The sequence below is a fragment of the Rhinopithecus bieti genome, unplaced genomic scaffold, assembly GCF_001698545.2.
Source record: "Rhinopithecus bieti isolate Rb0 unplaced genomic scaffold, ASM169854v2 scaffold_16097, whole genome shotgun sequence".
Taxonomy (NCBI): Eukaryota; Metazoa; Chordata; class Mammalia; order Primates; family Cercopithecidae; genus Rhinopithecus; species Rhinopithecus bieti.
Window position 1 is genome coordinate 1,809,721 of NW_016808851.1, and position 16,606 is coordinate 1,826,326.

The 16,606-nt window shown below is 40.4% G+C and overlaps 1 protein-coding gene across 1 annotated transcript in view; it reads left to right on the forward strand.

Moving 5' to 3' along the window:
• CCDC170 (coiled-coil domain containing 170) overlaps window positions 1–5,625 on the forward strand; it is a 95,978-nt gene extending 90,353 nt beyond the window's left edge. The window contains 2 exon segments of the mRNA XM_017887608.1: window positions 2,784–3,020; window positions 5,247–5,625. Coding sequence (XP_017743097.1) covers window positions 2,784–3,020; window positions 5,247–5,447 — 438 coding nt within the window. The 3' untranslated portion in view covers window positions 5,448–5,625.
• Window positions 5,626–16,606: the final 10,981 nt, after the last annotated feature.

Here is a 16,606-nt window from a genome sequence, read left to right on the forward strand (position 1 = left end):
AAAAAAAAAAAAAAAAAAAAAAAAAAAAAAAAAGTAGATGCATCAATAAAACATCTTTTCTTCTTAGGAAAGAAGGGTCAGGAGGGAAGGAAGAAGACAGCAAATACTTATTATTTGGTATCTTTTATTCTGTTACTTTCTTACATTTTTTTTAAAATGATTTAACCACAAAACGAAAACACGAAATAATGCTTTTTCTTTGAGAATATACCTGAACACTTTATCTCAATTGCCAGGAAGCGCAGAACTAAATTCAGAGCTGTACTGGTCTTTGTTTGCTCTTTGTCTATTCATTCCTTACTGATATGTTTATTTATTTATTTCAAGTTAATTTATTTTGATCCTTTTAAAGAGCTTCCTTGTAAATACACTTTCAAATAACAGCTTTATCAAGATACAATTGATATATCATAAAATTCCCTTTTTAAAAGTGTACAATTTAGGCCCAGTGCAGTGGCTGACACCTGTATTCCCAAAAGTTTGGGAGGCTAAGGTGAGAGGATCACTTGAGGCCAGGGGTTCAAGACCAGCCTGGCCAGCATGGCAAAATCATGTCTCTACTAAAAATACAAAAATTAGCTGGGCATGGTAGCGCACACCTGTAATCCCAGCTACTGGGGAAGCTGTGGCACAAGAATTGCTCAAAACCAGAAAGCAGAGGCTGCAGTCAGCTGAGATTGTGCCACTGCACTCCAGCCTGGGTGACAGAGCAAGACCCTGTCTCAAAAAAGTGTACAATTTAGTGATTTTTAGTATATGTGCATACAGCAAATGGCACCACTATCATGTTTCAGAACATTTTCATCACCTCCAAGAGAAACCCTGTACCCATAAATGGTTGCTCCTCCATTCTGCCCTCCCACTAACCCCTGGCCTTTTCTGGATCTTTCATATAAATGGGATAATAGAATATGTGTTCTGTTTTGCAATTGGCTTCTTTCCCTTAGCATGATGTTTTCAAGGTTTACCCATGTGGTAGCATGTCACAGTACTCTATTCTTTTTTACTGCTGAATGATAGTCCATTGTATGGCTATACTACATTTTGTTTTTCCATTCACCAGCTGATGGCATTTGGGTTGTTTCTACTTTTTGGTGATTCTATGAACATTTGTGTACAGTTTGTGTGTGGGCATAAGTTTTCAGTTCTGTTGCCCATACGCCTAGGAATGGAATTGCTGGGTCGTGTGGTAATTCTATGTTTAATATTTTAAAAACTGGCAATCTATTTTCCACAGTAGCCACACCATTTTACATTCCCACCAGTAGTGTATGAGAGTTCTAGTTTCCTCACATCCTTGCTAACACTTGTGATTGTCTGTCTTTTTTATTTTAGCCAACCTAGTGGATACTAAATTGTAGCTCATTTGTATTGTTTTTAATGATTAGTCAAAACATTTGTGTCTGTGTGAAGTTGCTTCAAATTCTTTTTTTATTGTGCTAAAATAAAAATAACATAATATATATCACTTTAACATTACTAAGTATACAATTCAGTGGTATTAAGTACTTTTACAATGTTGTACAACCATTATCACTATCAACTTCCAGAATTTTTTCCATAGTCTCAAACTGAAACTTTGTGCCCATCAGATAATAGCTCTCATTTCTCCTCTTCCCCAGCTCCTGGTGACTTCTATCTTCTATACAATTTCTATGAATTAGCCTATTCTCTGTACTTCATCTAAGTGGAGTTATACAACATTAGCCCTTTCGTATCTGGCTTATTTCACTTAGCGTGTTTTCAAGGCTCATCCATGTTGTAGTATGTGTCAGAATTTCATTCTTTTTTTTTTGAGACCGAGTCTCACTCTGTTGCCCAGACTGGAGTGCAATTGCACGATCTTGACTCACTGCAACCTCCGCCTCCTGGGTTCAAGCAATCCTCCTGCCTCAACCTCCTGAGTAGCTGGGATTACAGGTGCTGCCACCATGCCTGGCTAATTTTTGTATTTTATTTATTTATTTATTTTTTAGTAGAGATGGGGTTTCACCATGTTGGCCAGGCTGATCTTGAACTCCTGACCTCAGGTAACCTGGCCGCCTCGGCCCCCAAAGTGCTGGTATAACAGGCATGAGGCCACCACGCCTGGCCTTAAATTCTTTTTGTAAGCAACTCTGGCCTAATCTTAAATAATAAGGTAATACAGAGAATGTGCCTCACCCTCCAGCATACTGTGTGTTTTGGCTTTAAGATCTTAGGACAGCTTCTCGGAGGAAGACACCACTCCTCCCCACAGTTGCAGCTGTTCACCTCCCAGACTCACTGGTAAAGTTAGAAACGCTTCTGAAAAACTGCCCATCTATATTTTCCTCACAGCAGTTGTGAAGACTTGCTGAGGTGGATTTGAGGTGGAGCTCTCACAGGATAGAGCATTAGAAGAGGGGACATTTCGCTCTCCCTAATGTTTATATACCAGCAATGTCCCATTGGTCAGGGCAGAAAGTTGAAGCTGCTTTTGCTTATGGAGCTCATAGAGTGTGTATGCGTATACCAGCAGGCTTAATTTTAAAATCTGACCCCAGAATTATGCTGTCTACAGTTTTATCTCATTGATTTTTCAAATAAGTGTACTCTAATATGTTGTTTTTAGCTGTAACTGTCTTAAGACATGTTTGTCCAGCACATATGCTTAGCAAAATCTGTAACTGTTTGAGATGAACTCAATTCTTTATTTATAAAAACGGTATGAAGCGAATTCCATTGACTTCTGATATGTCATGTTTATACAGTTTTCCTAAATAAATACAAAAGGAGTTATCAGCATTCTCTTGACTTCCTAGATTAAAACTTTGGAACAAACTAAAGCCATTGAAGATCTAAACAAATCCAGAGACCAGCTGGAGAAGATGAAGGAGAAAGCTGAGAAAAAGCTCATGTCTGTCAAGTCAGAACTGGATACCACAGAACATGAGGCTAAGGAGAATAAAGAAAGGGCCAGAAACATAATAGAAGTGGTAACCAGTGAAATGAAGACACTAAAAAAATCTTTGGAAGAAGCAGAAAAGAGAGAAAAGCAGGTGGGTTTAAATCTGGTGATGAAACCTTGTTTAGGAAATGACAGGACAATTCAAGAGCTGGATATTAATAATTATTCATGCATTTCTTTTTTAAAAACTATGGACTGTTTCATGAATTTGTATGTCATCATTTCATGAGGGCTGTGCTAATCTTCTCTGTATTGTTCCAATGTTAACACATGTGCTCCTGAAGCGAGAGCTAGTCACATACTTATTCAAAAGCAATTTACAAAGCTTTCTATATCTTTTCAACATATCCACCTGCCCCTCCAGCATCTTTTGGCATTCAAGTAACCATTATGATTCACCCTGCTAAGAAAAATTGTTCACATTTTCATGGCACAAATTGTAGGAAAGGAAAAGACATTCTTATTCAAGCAGTGGAAGAGTTTTGGTGAAAAAACAGGTTCTGGTTCTGGGGAGCTTTCTGTTATGTTAGGTGATCACCTCCGAAGTTTGCATCATCACAGAGCTCTTAACGTTAACCAGGGCTTTGGCCTCAGGAGGCAAGCCTTATCTGTAGCAGAGATCAGTCGCAGAAAACAGCTCCAAATCTCAAACAGTGGCACCCAGACTTGATGGCCGACCAGGCACAGATGTAAGCCATAAAAAAGTACTCATTTGCTTGTTGGCTACAAGGAGGAGCATTTTATCTAGTGAGTCCATCAGGAGGTCAGGCATAAAGAAACATGCACCGGGCAGCTTGACCTCCATTGCTTTTGGCTTTTGTCTGTTTCTCCTTTTGAAGCTCAAAAGGGCATAGAGTGGACTCTGATCCTAGGTTTTTTTCCCCCTGCTTTGGCTGCCTCTGTTTTGGTTCATGTGTCAGGCAGAGATGGGGAAAGCCAAACGACACAATGAGTGTTCTCAGAAAAGAAACTTCTTCAGAATGAATAGCTTTGGCCACATTGGAAAGGGTGGAAGTCTGAGAGAAACTTTTTCATCAGGGAGACTAGGTTGGTATCTTAGTCCTTTCAGGCTGCTGTAACAAAGTACTATCTACTGGGTAGGTTATAAATAACAGAAATCTCTTTCTCACAGTTCTGGAGGCTGAGAAGTCCAAGATCAAGGTGTCTGGTGAGCACAGCTTCCTGGTTCAGAGTCAGCCCCTTCTTGCTGTGTCCTCACGTGGTGGAAGGAGCAAGGCAGCTCCCTGGGGCCTCTTTTATAAGGGCACTAATCTTATTCATGAGGGCTCCACCCTCATGATCTAATCACCCGCCAAAGGCCCCACCTCCTAATATCTTCACATTGGTCATTAGATTTCAACATAAGAATTTTGAGGTGTCATAAAATTCAAACTGTAACAACTAAAACCATTCCCAAATTGGACTCTGCAAGGGAAGGAGGTTGCAGAGCAAATGAGCCTGGGGTGGGACTGTTTGGGTGGCATTCTCTTGGATATAACTGTACTCAGGTTGGATCATCCCTTTTCTAACATGGCGGGTGCCTTTAATGAGGTGTTGGCCAGATGCCCTGATTTATCTGCTTTTGCATTAACCTAGAACCACAGAAACCAGCCTATGAGAATTTGAAGGGGTATGAGGCATATTTCAACCATTGTCCCCAGCCCCCCACTTTTCTTTCAATGGAGAAATAGAAGTCCCAGAGTAGTCCCATGGAATATGGCTTGTGAAATGGCAATCTGTGTGATGTGACTTGATAGTAATTTAGAAGTCTTCCTGTTTTCATTAGCTTATACTTTCTTGCTATTTGTTATTATTATTATTTTTTTTAGTGTAAGAGGTTATCAGCCAGCTAAAATCCGAAAGCATGTTTACCATCCATTGACATAACCCCACCAACATTTGTTTAGTCCTTCCTAGTACGCAGAGCACACACACAATCACCATTTCATGTGATCTGAATTTCAGAACAGCCCTCCGAGGTAGGTGTATGGTTAATCCCAACCTGAAGATGAGAAAATGAAGACAGTGAGGTCTAGGTCTCATTCATGGTTACTTAACTTGGATTCTTGACTTAGTAGCCAATACCACATCAGTTGGCTCATCAGAAAAGTGATTGTGAAATCTCTGAAGGTTGGCAGCTGTGGGACTTATCTGGAATCTGGTATTTTATAAGTGAGAGAACTAGGAAGAGGGTAGGTAATTTCCCTCCCTCATGCAAACCTGGGTTTTCTGCAGGTGTTTTGTTTGTTGCATTTGGTTCAGCAGTAGTTGATACGTTTTGTTCTCCCAGTTAATGAGTTTCTGTTTGATATTGCAGCTGGCAGACTTCAGGGAGGTGGTGTCCCAGATGCTAGGCTTGAACCTGACCAGCCTTGCTCTTCCTGATTACGAAATCGTCAAGTGTCTTGAAAGACTGATCCATTCACATCAGCATCACTTTGTTACCTGTGCCTGCCTCAAAGATGTGACTACCGGGCAAGATAGGCACCCACAAGGCCATTTACCACTTCTTCATTGAACACTGTGTCTCTTGAGAGAGGTGGCCATAAGATATGGGACACAATTCCCAATTTTACAGATTCCTCATGTCTTTGAGATTTGATCAGTTTGTGAATATTTTATGCTTTGATGATATAGTGAGAATGCATCACTTGCAAGAACGATCTCAAAAGTGTCAGCTTTAGATAAACACTCAGTGTTAAAAACGCCTATGATTTCATTTACTAGCATTTGGGGATCCAGAAGAATTCCACCAGATTGCATGAGTTAGATTGGGAAATGGGAGTGGGAGATTAACATTGGGGGTATCTATTTTAAGTCAGGGGCTTTACTAGCCAATTTAGTTCTCATAATAACCATGTAGAGAAGCTGTGACGTTTTTATTTTACAACCTTTCTGGGGCTCAGACATAGAGTTACCTATCCAAGGTTGAGGTTGGGTAGTGGTGGAACCAGGATGGACAACTTATTGGCCCTGCCTCAAAGGCCATGCCTCTTCTCCTGCTACACAGACTCGGCTTTTCCTGAATCTCTATGATGCTGGTGGGAATTGCTTGCATATAGGGAGAAAAATACCCCTGCCATCGAGAGTTAATATCTAGGCTGGACACGGTGGTTCACACCTGTAATCCCAGCACTTTAGGAGGCCAAGGAGGGCATATCATTTGAGGTCAGAAGTTTGAAACCAGCCTGGCCAACATGATGAGACCCTGTTTCTCCTAAAAATACAAAAAATTAGTCAGGTGTGGTGGTGCGTGCCTCTAATCCCAGCTACTCAGCAGGAAAAGCACTTGAACCCAGGAGATGGAGGCTGCAGTGAGCCAGGATTGTGCCATTGCACTCCAGCCTGGGCAACAGAGTGAGACTATGTCTCAAAAAAAAAAAAAAAAAAAAAAAAAAAAAAAAAGAGTTAATGTCCATAAATGACAGATTTACAAGTGTAAGCTATATGATTTCTTCAAAAAAGCAAAAGCAATATACTTAATTCATTTGGATCAAACTTACATAGGTTTCAGGTCCTGTAAGAAACTTGCCTGTTCTAACTGTTGCTTCCAGACTACATCTGGTGGTAATTGTTAATGTTTCAGCAGGGCTGATCTCAGTCCTTTAAAGTGGAAAGCTTTATTGTGAGCCCAACCTTATAAGATGAAGAAATCCCATACAGTCTTATTCACCAATATATCCAAAACACCCACAGCAATGGTACCTTTTTAAGATCAGGATTTTATTATGAATTCCTGTCACTTTCTGTTTTCTATTTAAATTTCTATTTTACAGATTTTTCAGGGAATCATATTCTTCACTGAGAAAATGTGTTACTCTTTTGGACAATTTATCTTATTTCTAACATATAAAATGTATTTTTTTATTGTCCTTAAAAGAAGCTCTAGCATGAAATTAAAGGAGAGGGGAAAAAATAGATCTAGTGCACCCAAACATTAGGAGAAAATGAAAAATATACAGCCAACCGTTTGTGAGTCATCAAAAAGTCAAAGTCAGCCTGGTCAACATGGCAAAAAACCCATCTCTACAAAAAATACAAAAATAAGCTCGGTGTGGTGGCATGTGCCTGTAATCCCAGCTACTCAAGAGGCTGAGACATGAGAATTGCTTGAACCCGGGAGGCGGAAGTTGCAATGAGCCGAGATCGTGCCACTGCACTCCAGCCTGGGCAAGAGAGAGAGACCTTGTCTCAAAAAACAAAACAAAAAAAGTCAAAGTCATAATAAGCAAATTATTGGCTTCTTTCTTGTAGACTAAAAGAAATTAAAGAGATGAAACAATCAATTGCAAGGGCTGAAACTAGATTGGATCTTGGTTTGAATTTAAAAAAGCATAAAATATTCTTGCAATAGTTGTAAAATTTGAATGTGGACTAAGTCCTAGATTATATTAAAATATTTAAAATTTTTTCCTCTAGACTAAAAGAAATTAAAGAATTGAAACAATCAATTGCAAGGGCTGAAACTAGATTGGATCTTGGTTTGAATTTAAAAAAGCATAAAATATTCTTGCAATAATTGTAAAAATTTGAATGTGGTCTAAGTCCTAGATTATATTAAAATATTTAAAATTTTTTCCTCTAGACTAAAAGAAATTAAAGAATTGAAACAATCAATTGCAAGGGCTGAAACTAGATTGGATCTTGGTTTGAATTTAAAAAAGCATAAAATATTCTTGCAATAATTGTAAAAATTTGAATGTGGTCTAAGTCCTAGATTATATTAAAATATTTAAAATTTTTTCCTCTAGACTAAAAGAAATTAAAGAATTGAAACAATCAATTGCAAGGGCTGAAACTAGATTGGATCTTGGTTTGAATTTAAAAAAGCATAAAATATTCTTGCAATAATTGTAAAAATTTGAATGTGGTCTAAGTCCTAGATTATATTAAAATATTTAAAATTTTTTCCTCTAGACTAAAAGAAATTAAAGAATTGAAACAATCAATTGCAAGGGCTGAAACTAGATTGGATCTTGGTTTGAATTTAAAAAAGCATAAAATATTCTTGCAATAATTGTAAAAATTTGAATGTGGTCTAAGTCCTAGATTATATTAAAATATTTAAAATTTTTTCCTCTAGACTAAAAGAAATTAAAGAATTGAAACAATCAATTGCAAGGGCTGAAACTAGATTGGATCTTGGTTTGAATTTAAAAAAGCATAAAATATTCTTGCAATAATTGTAAAAATTTGAATGTGGTCTAAGTCCTAGATTATATTAAAATATTTTTAATTTTTTAAGCTTGACAAATGCACTGATTTTTATACTTCAAATAACTAAAAATCCAAGAATCCACAGTGCTACAGAAAATAAGTGATAAAATGGGAAAAAATAGCGAAGAACTTCTTTTAGGAAAACTACCAATAAAGGTAGAATGGATGATTCAAAAAAAAAAAAGAAAAAAAGATAAAAGAAAGAAAAGGAAAAATCGAAAAGAAAGCACATGGTTGGATGACAGACCACACAGAGGGATAGTGACCAGGCTTTGCTTGTGGAGCGGGCATCCCTGCCTGGCTTTCTCCTTTATGTGCACGGACAGTATGAGTAGCATTTTGCATGTGAGTAAACATACCTGCACAGCCCTGACTGAGGTCACTAGGCTGGCCAGAGGCAGGACAGGCAGTCTTGAATTTCCTCTGGGGGAGGCCTGCAGTTTTCCCCACCAACCCCTTTTCACATGCTCCAAAGATGTAGTCGTGGCTGCTATTTTGGATCCAAAATCACCTTGAGTGGAGGAAGTGACTTCACTGGGTCTCTGGAGGCTCTCAGAGCTTGAGTGGCTCTGCTCCACCTTGAATCATGCACCCATAAATGCAGTTACGGGTGGATGTGGGTGTATGAGAGTGGAGATTGTTTTTGTCCGTTCTCTTTGTTTTCATTTTCCAAATATAATCTTTAATAAACTTGATTTAGTTTCTTGGGAAATTTATTTTCTACACTATTCAAAGATATTTTAAATAATATTTTCAAAACATGAAATATTTTTTTTCATTTTTGATTTAGTATCATTAATCATGTATCAGGATTTATGTAAGAGACTAAAAATGATCCATAGTGGTTAGTACTGTACTTTCTGTTTATTACAGGAAATTTCATTCTATTTATCCAAATATATGTTTATATAATGTTTCCACTATGTGACTCTAGTGATCTTTAACATACACAAAATGATCTACAGTGATCTTTAAGATACATAGAAATATGAAAAATGTTTGAATATGATCTTTAGGGACTTCTAGTGAAAAGGTATAGGAAATGGGAAAAATAAATTCTGTACATGTATACAGTTCATATACACATTGCTTTTCATTTGGACAAATTGAAAATCTTTTAATAAAGCCATTTGCTTCTTTGTTAAAATGCCAGTTGGTTGTTGGATTTCCCTTTGTGGCAATCATTCCAGAGTTGGCAGGCCAGCTTTGAATTTTTAGGTTAGATTTTGTTCTTCTATAATATCCATGTATATTTTATGTTTTCCAATAAAATGCACTAGTTTGATATGATTTTTACATAAGGCTTTAAACTATTTAATACTAACTCTTCTATCAAATACACTTGAGTGATAGTAATATTTGCTACTTAGGTGATTATTCTGGTCACTGTCTGTGACATGTAAATAGATGCATAAAAATATCTCAATTAGGGAAAACAATTTAGGCTTGACCCATCTGAAATTTCCAGTTTTACCTTACGGTCTGTTTTACAGATGAACAGCAATTGATTCAAGGCTCAGGGGCAGCAGGCTGGAGCTGTTAAAGAAGTCTACTTTACTGATATTTTGATAATACTTACAACTCAGAATTGGAGTCTCGTTTTCACTGGGGAAGCATTTCATGGTTATGCAGCCATGGAAAGGCTTGGAAAGTCTCACCCAGTTGATGCAGTAGTGATTTTATCCACATTATTGGACATATGCAGTAGTGATTTTATCCACTTCACTTCGCTTCTCATTAGCAAGTGGGGTCTGTATGCTTCTCTTTCCACTATGTGCTTCCATACCGTATTCCTCTGCCTTTGTATAAAAACATGGTTCAGGCCGGGCACGGTGGCTCAAGCCTGTAATCCCAGCACTTTGGGAGGCCGCCTTTGGGAGGGCCGAAGACGGGGGGGCGGATCACGAGGTCAGAGATCGAGACCCATCCTGGCTAACACGGTTGAAACCCCGTTTTCCCCCTCTACTTAAAAAATACAAAAACTCAGACGAGGCGCAGTGCGGGGCGCGCCTGTATCCCACTACTCGGGAGGCTGAGGCAAGGAGAATGGCTTGGAACCTGGGAGGCGAGAGCTTGCAGTGAGTGAGATCCGGCACTCTGCACTCCAGCCCTGGCCGACAGAGCAAGACTCTGTCCTCAAAAAAAAAAAAACAAAAAAAACAAAAAAACAAAAAAAACCATGTTCATTTAGGCTCCTGCTAGCTGACAGGCAAGATAACTTTCTTCTAGACCTCTTTGGGGTTACCTACTAAAAACCTATCTATTCTCCCTGCTTAAGACTTTTGCAAGTGGTTCATAAGTGTCTTCGCTAATCCCACTGGGTGCTGCCTTCGTCTTGGGTAGCTTTAATGCCTGTAAGGCCAACTCATGCAGCATCATATCTTTTCATTTTATTTTTTTGAGACGGAGTCTCAGTCTGTCACCAGACTGGAGTGCAGTGACGTGATCTCAGCTCACTGCAACCTCCTCCTCCTGGGTTCAATTGATTCTCCTGCCTCAGCCTCCCCAGCAGCTGGGACTGTAGGCATGTGGCACTATGCCTGGCTAATTTTTGTATTTTTAGTAGAGACGGAGTTTCACCATGTTGGCCAGGATGGTCTCGATCTCTCTTTTTTTTTTTTTTTTTTTTTTTTTTGAGACGGAGTCTCGCTCTGTCGCCCAGGCCGGACTGCAGTGGCGCCATCTCAGCTCACTGCAAGCTCCGCCTCCCGGATTCAGGCCATTCTCCTGACTCAGCCTCCGGAGTAGCTGGGATTACAGGTGCCTGCCACCTCGCCTGGCTAGTTTTTTGTGTTTTTTTAGTAGAGACGGGGTTTCACTGTGTTAGCCAGGATAGTCTCGATCTCCTAACCTCATGATCCCCCTGTCTCGGCCTCCCAAAGTGCTGGGATTACAGGCTTGAGCCACCACGCCCGGCCGGTCTCGATCTCTTGACTTTGTGATTCACCTGCCTTGGCCTCCCAAAGTGCTGGGATTACAGACATGAGCCACCATACCCGGCCTATATCTTTAGTTCCTTGGCCTTCTCAGTGCTTATACTTTTATCTCCTTTTGTTTCAGTCACTCACATCCTAGATTGCAGCTTATAGTAATCCAATTTAGATTACCTTAAGCTGACAGGAGAATTTTGGGGGCTTGCTTGAAAGATTCAGGGGTAGACTAACTTCAGCTTGGTTAGATCCAAGGATTCAGAATCGGTGTCTGGATTCTTTCTGCTTCTATCCATCTCTCATGTCGATTTGATTTTGCTTGTCTTTGCATGTTGGACTTTTTCCTTCCGCATATAGGTTCCTCCATGCTACCAGAAGAGATGATCACAAGCAGTTGCGTGATTTTTACAACTGATGTGGTCATGTGGCTCACGCCTGTAATCACAGCACTTTGGGAGGCTGAGAAGGGTGGAATGCTTGAGCTCAGGAGTTCGAGTCCATTCTGGGCAAAAATCAGAACAAAACAAACAAACAAAACCAAAAAAAAAAACCCTCATGAGCCGAGAAAAAGAGATACCCCTTGTCTCCAAGTGTCCATGCAAAAAATATTAGTGGAGAGCCTGATCATCTCTTCCAGGTCATACACCTATCCTTGAACCAATCACTGTAGCCAGGTGGATGAACACACTCACCAGCCTGCATCCCATGCCAACCACTGTTAGTGAGGTTGGGGTCAGGTGATGCTCTAGGATTACCTGTTCAACCAGGACCACATGTAATGACAGAGGGAAAGTTCCCCAAAGGAAGGGCAGCTGGTCAGACACACACACGCAAACACACACACACACACTTCTGTGACACGTGGCCTGTCAGAACTGTCTAATACCTAGGAGTTATGCACCTTTGAAATCATAATTAAAAAGCTCCACAACCTCTTATCATCCCAAACCTTTATCTCTTACTCCCAAATAGCTGTGCTTTGAGCCTTTGAGCCATTGCATTTCCCTGGTCCTCCTATTTTCTCCCTCCCAGTCTTGCCCATCCTCATTCCATCTGGAGCCAGCCTATACATTAAGGTTCATTTCTTCAATCATTCTCTTCCTAACACCTTTAACTCCCTGTTCCCTTGCCCTTCTGTCCTCGACTTTGAATTACTCCCAACTACCAATGTTTCTGTTGCTTTTCCTGCCCCACTGAATGAAGCTGGAGAAAATCACATGAAATCACAGCTAAGTGGCATCCCAAAATTCATGGTTTTTGATCTCATCTGAGTCTCCTGTCCTAACTGGTAAAGCTGCACTGTTTTCCCTGTTATATGTCTCTGTCATTTTCCAAAATGATTTTTGCAAATATTCTTTTTTCCTTTGAGGCTCTTATCCTATGTCTTCCCTCTTCACCCTCAGCAGACAATCTCATCTCCTATTTCACCCAGCAAATAGAAGCCATTATAGGAAACATCTTCAATATCACATCCTAATACAGCCTTACATGTGTCCACACCCTCCCCCCTTACCTCCTTGCCTCTCCCTGTCTCAGCTATTTTCTCTACCTGGGCACTTGCATCGTCAGAAACTTAGCCCCATCAATTGTTTTCCTCGCTTTCCAGTGTTGTCAACTTCACGTTCATAAATGACTTATTTCCATCAGCATTTAAATATGTTCAAATCTCTCTCATCTTAAAGACATCCCTGTCTCTACTCCACAGCAACTTCTCCTCCAAGCCCTACCTCCATCTTCTTCTCCTCAGTTGAGCCCCTTGGAAGTGTCCTGTATATGCTGTCTTTCTGGTCTCACCTTTTACTCATGCCATCATCCGTTCAACCTGGCTTTTGTCTTCATTCCTCCAGTATTCTCATTTTTTGTGAGCAAATCTGTGTTACTTTTAAAGTGCTTATCTTCAAAGACATGGTATCAACCCAAATGCTCATCAGTGAAAAACTGGATAAATAAAGAAAATGTGGTACATATACACCATGGAATACTATGCAGCCATAAAAAGGAGTGAGATCATGTCCTTTGCAGGGACATGGGTGGAGCTGGAAGCCATCATCCTCAGCAGACTAACACAGAAACAGAAAACTAAACACTCATGTTCTCACTTATAAATGGGAGCTGAATGATGAGAACACAAGGGACTCAGTTTGAAGGCACAAGAGGATTTTCTCTGATATCCTAAGGCTGGGGTAGGTAACCCAACTGGGGGTTTCCATGTCATCTTGTGTGTAGCTAGACCAACACTTACTTACACCAACTTCTCATAGTAGCATCTCATTTGTGGACAAAGAAACCCTGAGACTTGGAGAAATGAAGGTTACAGCCACCTAAGCTAAAATAGAAATCTACACTTTGTTACTTCAACGTTCACATGATTCACACCGAGCCATGCTGCCTCCTGTAGGCTTGTTCATCACATGTCTAGTGCTTGACCCATAGTTGGTGAGCATTTGTTGAATGTCTAACTGAATCAGCTGATGGAATGGGGTTTGAATTGGTGGATTGGATCCTCCTCTCTTTATGGACCAGAACTTTTAACCATTATCTGTATAAAGATTTGAATGGATTCTTGATGTATAATTTATGTAATTATAAAGTGGGCAGGTGACTAATAATGATAATAGCTTACAGATGTATTATAACTCTTACTACAATGTTTTCACATACATTACTCTTTTGATCTCCACAATGATTCTGATAGGGCAGGCATGGTTATTCCTATGAAATAAAGAGAGAGAGAGAGAGAGAGAGAGAGAGAGAGAGAGAGAAAATGAATTAGCTGAACTGAGAGAATAGGCTCCAGGTTTCCTAACTCCTGGTCCCATGAACTTTCCATTTCCCAAAGCTATTTTCCCTGCAATCCCTTGGTTAATCTTGTGGTTAATTCTTGACCTAGCAGAAAGTAGGGAAGAGGTAGTATAAAAAAATGCCACTACTCAAGTGGTAATGACCAATAAATATAAATGGAGAGATTGCATCCACTGTTGATCTGGAAATTGAAAATAGGGACAAAGCCTGGACTCGTGCTCTCTGGCTCCAGACTCACTAAGTTTTATTAGAAAATGCCGCGTAGCTGGACTATTGCTAAGTGGAAGAGGGGTTTTGTTGTTGCTATCATGCTGAAAGTCATTTACATACTCAGAACACACCTTTCCAGTTTTCCTGTAGGACTGTGAATGTCTTCCCAAGGCATTTAGGAAGCTATAAGCACATGATAAAGAGGAATGCTTGTCTGGGCTCAGCAGCAGATGCCGTGGTGTACCCTAGTCCTGCTGTGGGACTGAAGCACTTGTTCTCCAGCTGCCCAGAGCAAATGGCTTCTGACAAACCACACCTGGGTCCCTTCCAAGGTCTTGCCCTTGGATGAAGGGCGCTATCTCATCCTGGGTCGCAGACCCTTTCCAAGGGCAACTCTCATCCAGTGGCTGGCCAGTGAAGGGGTACACAGACATGGCCCTTTTCCCTCCATGTAGGACCACGCTGAAGGGTCATCTCAGCTTCTGAACCCCTCCTTTCTCATAAGATTGGTGCAGGCCTCTGTTGCAACTGCATGTCAGGGCAGCCACTCCCTCTACCCATCCTGCTCTTTTACTTTCTTGTAGGTTTAGCTCCTGAGTGTGCAATTCGACTACACTTCTGCATCCAAATTTCCATCTCAGAGTCTTCCAGAAAACCTACAACAGTTTCATTCTTTCTCCCTGCAACTGGTGATGAAGATACTCAGCCATTTTTGTGACTTCCATCGTATGGTTTTATCAATCTGTCAGTCATAGGTATTTTTTGATCACTTGGTGCTAGAGGAGTCACAAAAACCAAACACAACAAAACAAACCCCAAAATATCTGTGTTCAGTTTTCAGGTTCTTTTTAGAATTATCCAGTAGAAATGTATAACTGAGTTCAAGTATAATGTTGAGTACCAGAAAAATATTCAATTTTTACTTTCCTGTTAATTGCAACAGGGTACGGTACCAGAATAGGTGCTAATCCTAGTAGCTTAAGCAATAAGAGATTTATTTATTTTTATTTTTTATTTTTTTTGAGACGGAGTTTCGCTCTTGTTGCCCAGGCTGGAGTGCAATGGCATGATCTTGGTTCACTGCAGCCTCTACCTCCCGGGTTCAAATGATTCTCTTGCCTCAGCCTCCCAAGTAACTATGATTACTGGCATGCACCACTATGCCTGGATAATTTTGTGCTTTTAGTAGAGACAGGGTTTCACCATGTTAGTCAGGCTGGTCTCAATTTGCTGACCTCAGATGATCCACCTGCCTCAGCCTCCCAAAGTGCTGGGATTACAGGCATGAGCCACCTCACCTGGCCTAAGAAGGGATTTATTATAGGGTACTAGGTGGCTTACAGAATCGTGTGAGGGCTGAAGAAATGAACTTGAGATTGATTTCCATAGAAATTCCCAAAGGCCCACCACAGAACTAAACCACCAAGAGAGCTGCTGCTGCTATGTCTAGGTAGATGCAGAATTGCATTGATACTACCCTAATCCTGAAGCCACCATTTTCAGGGTGCCTTCCCTCCTACTGCTAATTCTAGAACCCTACTGCACCTGCTGCTATCTGGACCTTTTATAAAATGTGTGCCTTTTACCCTGCCTCTCAGGAATCATAAACCTGGTGACCATATTCTGCATCCTCTGCTAGTGATGCCACAGAAGACCGAGAGCATCCATCAGAAATAGCTGTGGCAGCAGAGGTGTGACCACTGCCAGCATCCACATCTCACACTTGGGCATCGAATGGCTAAATCCAAATCACATCTGGAATCCTTTCTGAAGGAATTCCTGGAATCTTAACATTCAGCTTCCCAATGATGGAGGTACAGAAAGGCATGCTGCAAGAGTGTTTTCCAAATGTTCTGACATATTCTACTGTAGAATTCATTTTCCTCACACATCCATACAGTCGCATACACATCTACCTGAAATAAAAGATTCACAAGACAGTGTGAGACTCCCTGATGGTTTTGATTCTAGTCTATGCTGAGCAGTGCTATGCTGTTCTATGCTATTTCATTCTGTTAAGAAATGCTGGTCTTGACCCACTAAGTTGGTTTCATGATGGACTAATGGATGATAACTGGCAGTTTGGTAAAACACTTCACGACAAGAAGGGAGAAATGGATGTTGAGTGCCAATCCACAATATCTACAATACTGTTTTATACTGTTCCTTCCCCTGTCCTGAATTGACAGAAAGAATTCCAGGCTGCTCGCAGAAGGGACTTAGTGATACGATAAACTGCATAGTGAACTGAGGATCAGAAGTGGCTTCTAGTCCATGGAGCAGCAGTTTATTTATTTGTAAATGAGAGCATTGTGAATAGTTCTGTGTTGTAATGACCGGATTGACACCTACCTAGCAGGAAAACTGAGGGAAAGGGTGACCAGTCTGTACCTTGTACCTTTTACTAGAGGATGGATTAAGCCCACGAGGGAGTTTTGATGGCAAATGTACTATGGTGTGCCTTTAGAAGCAACTGTTGCACTCCTGAAAAATATTAGTTGGCTTTAGTCCAGTTTCT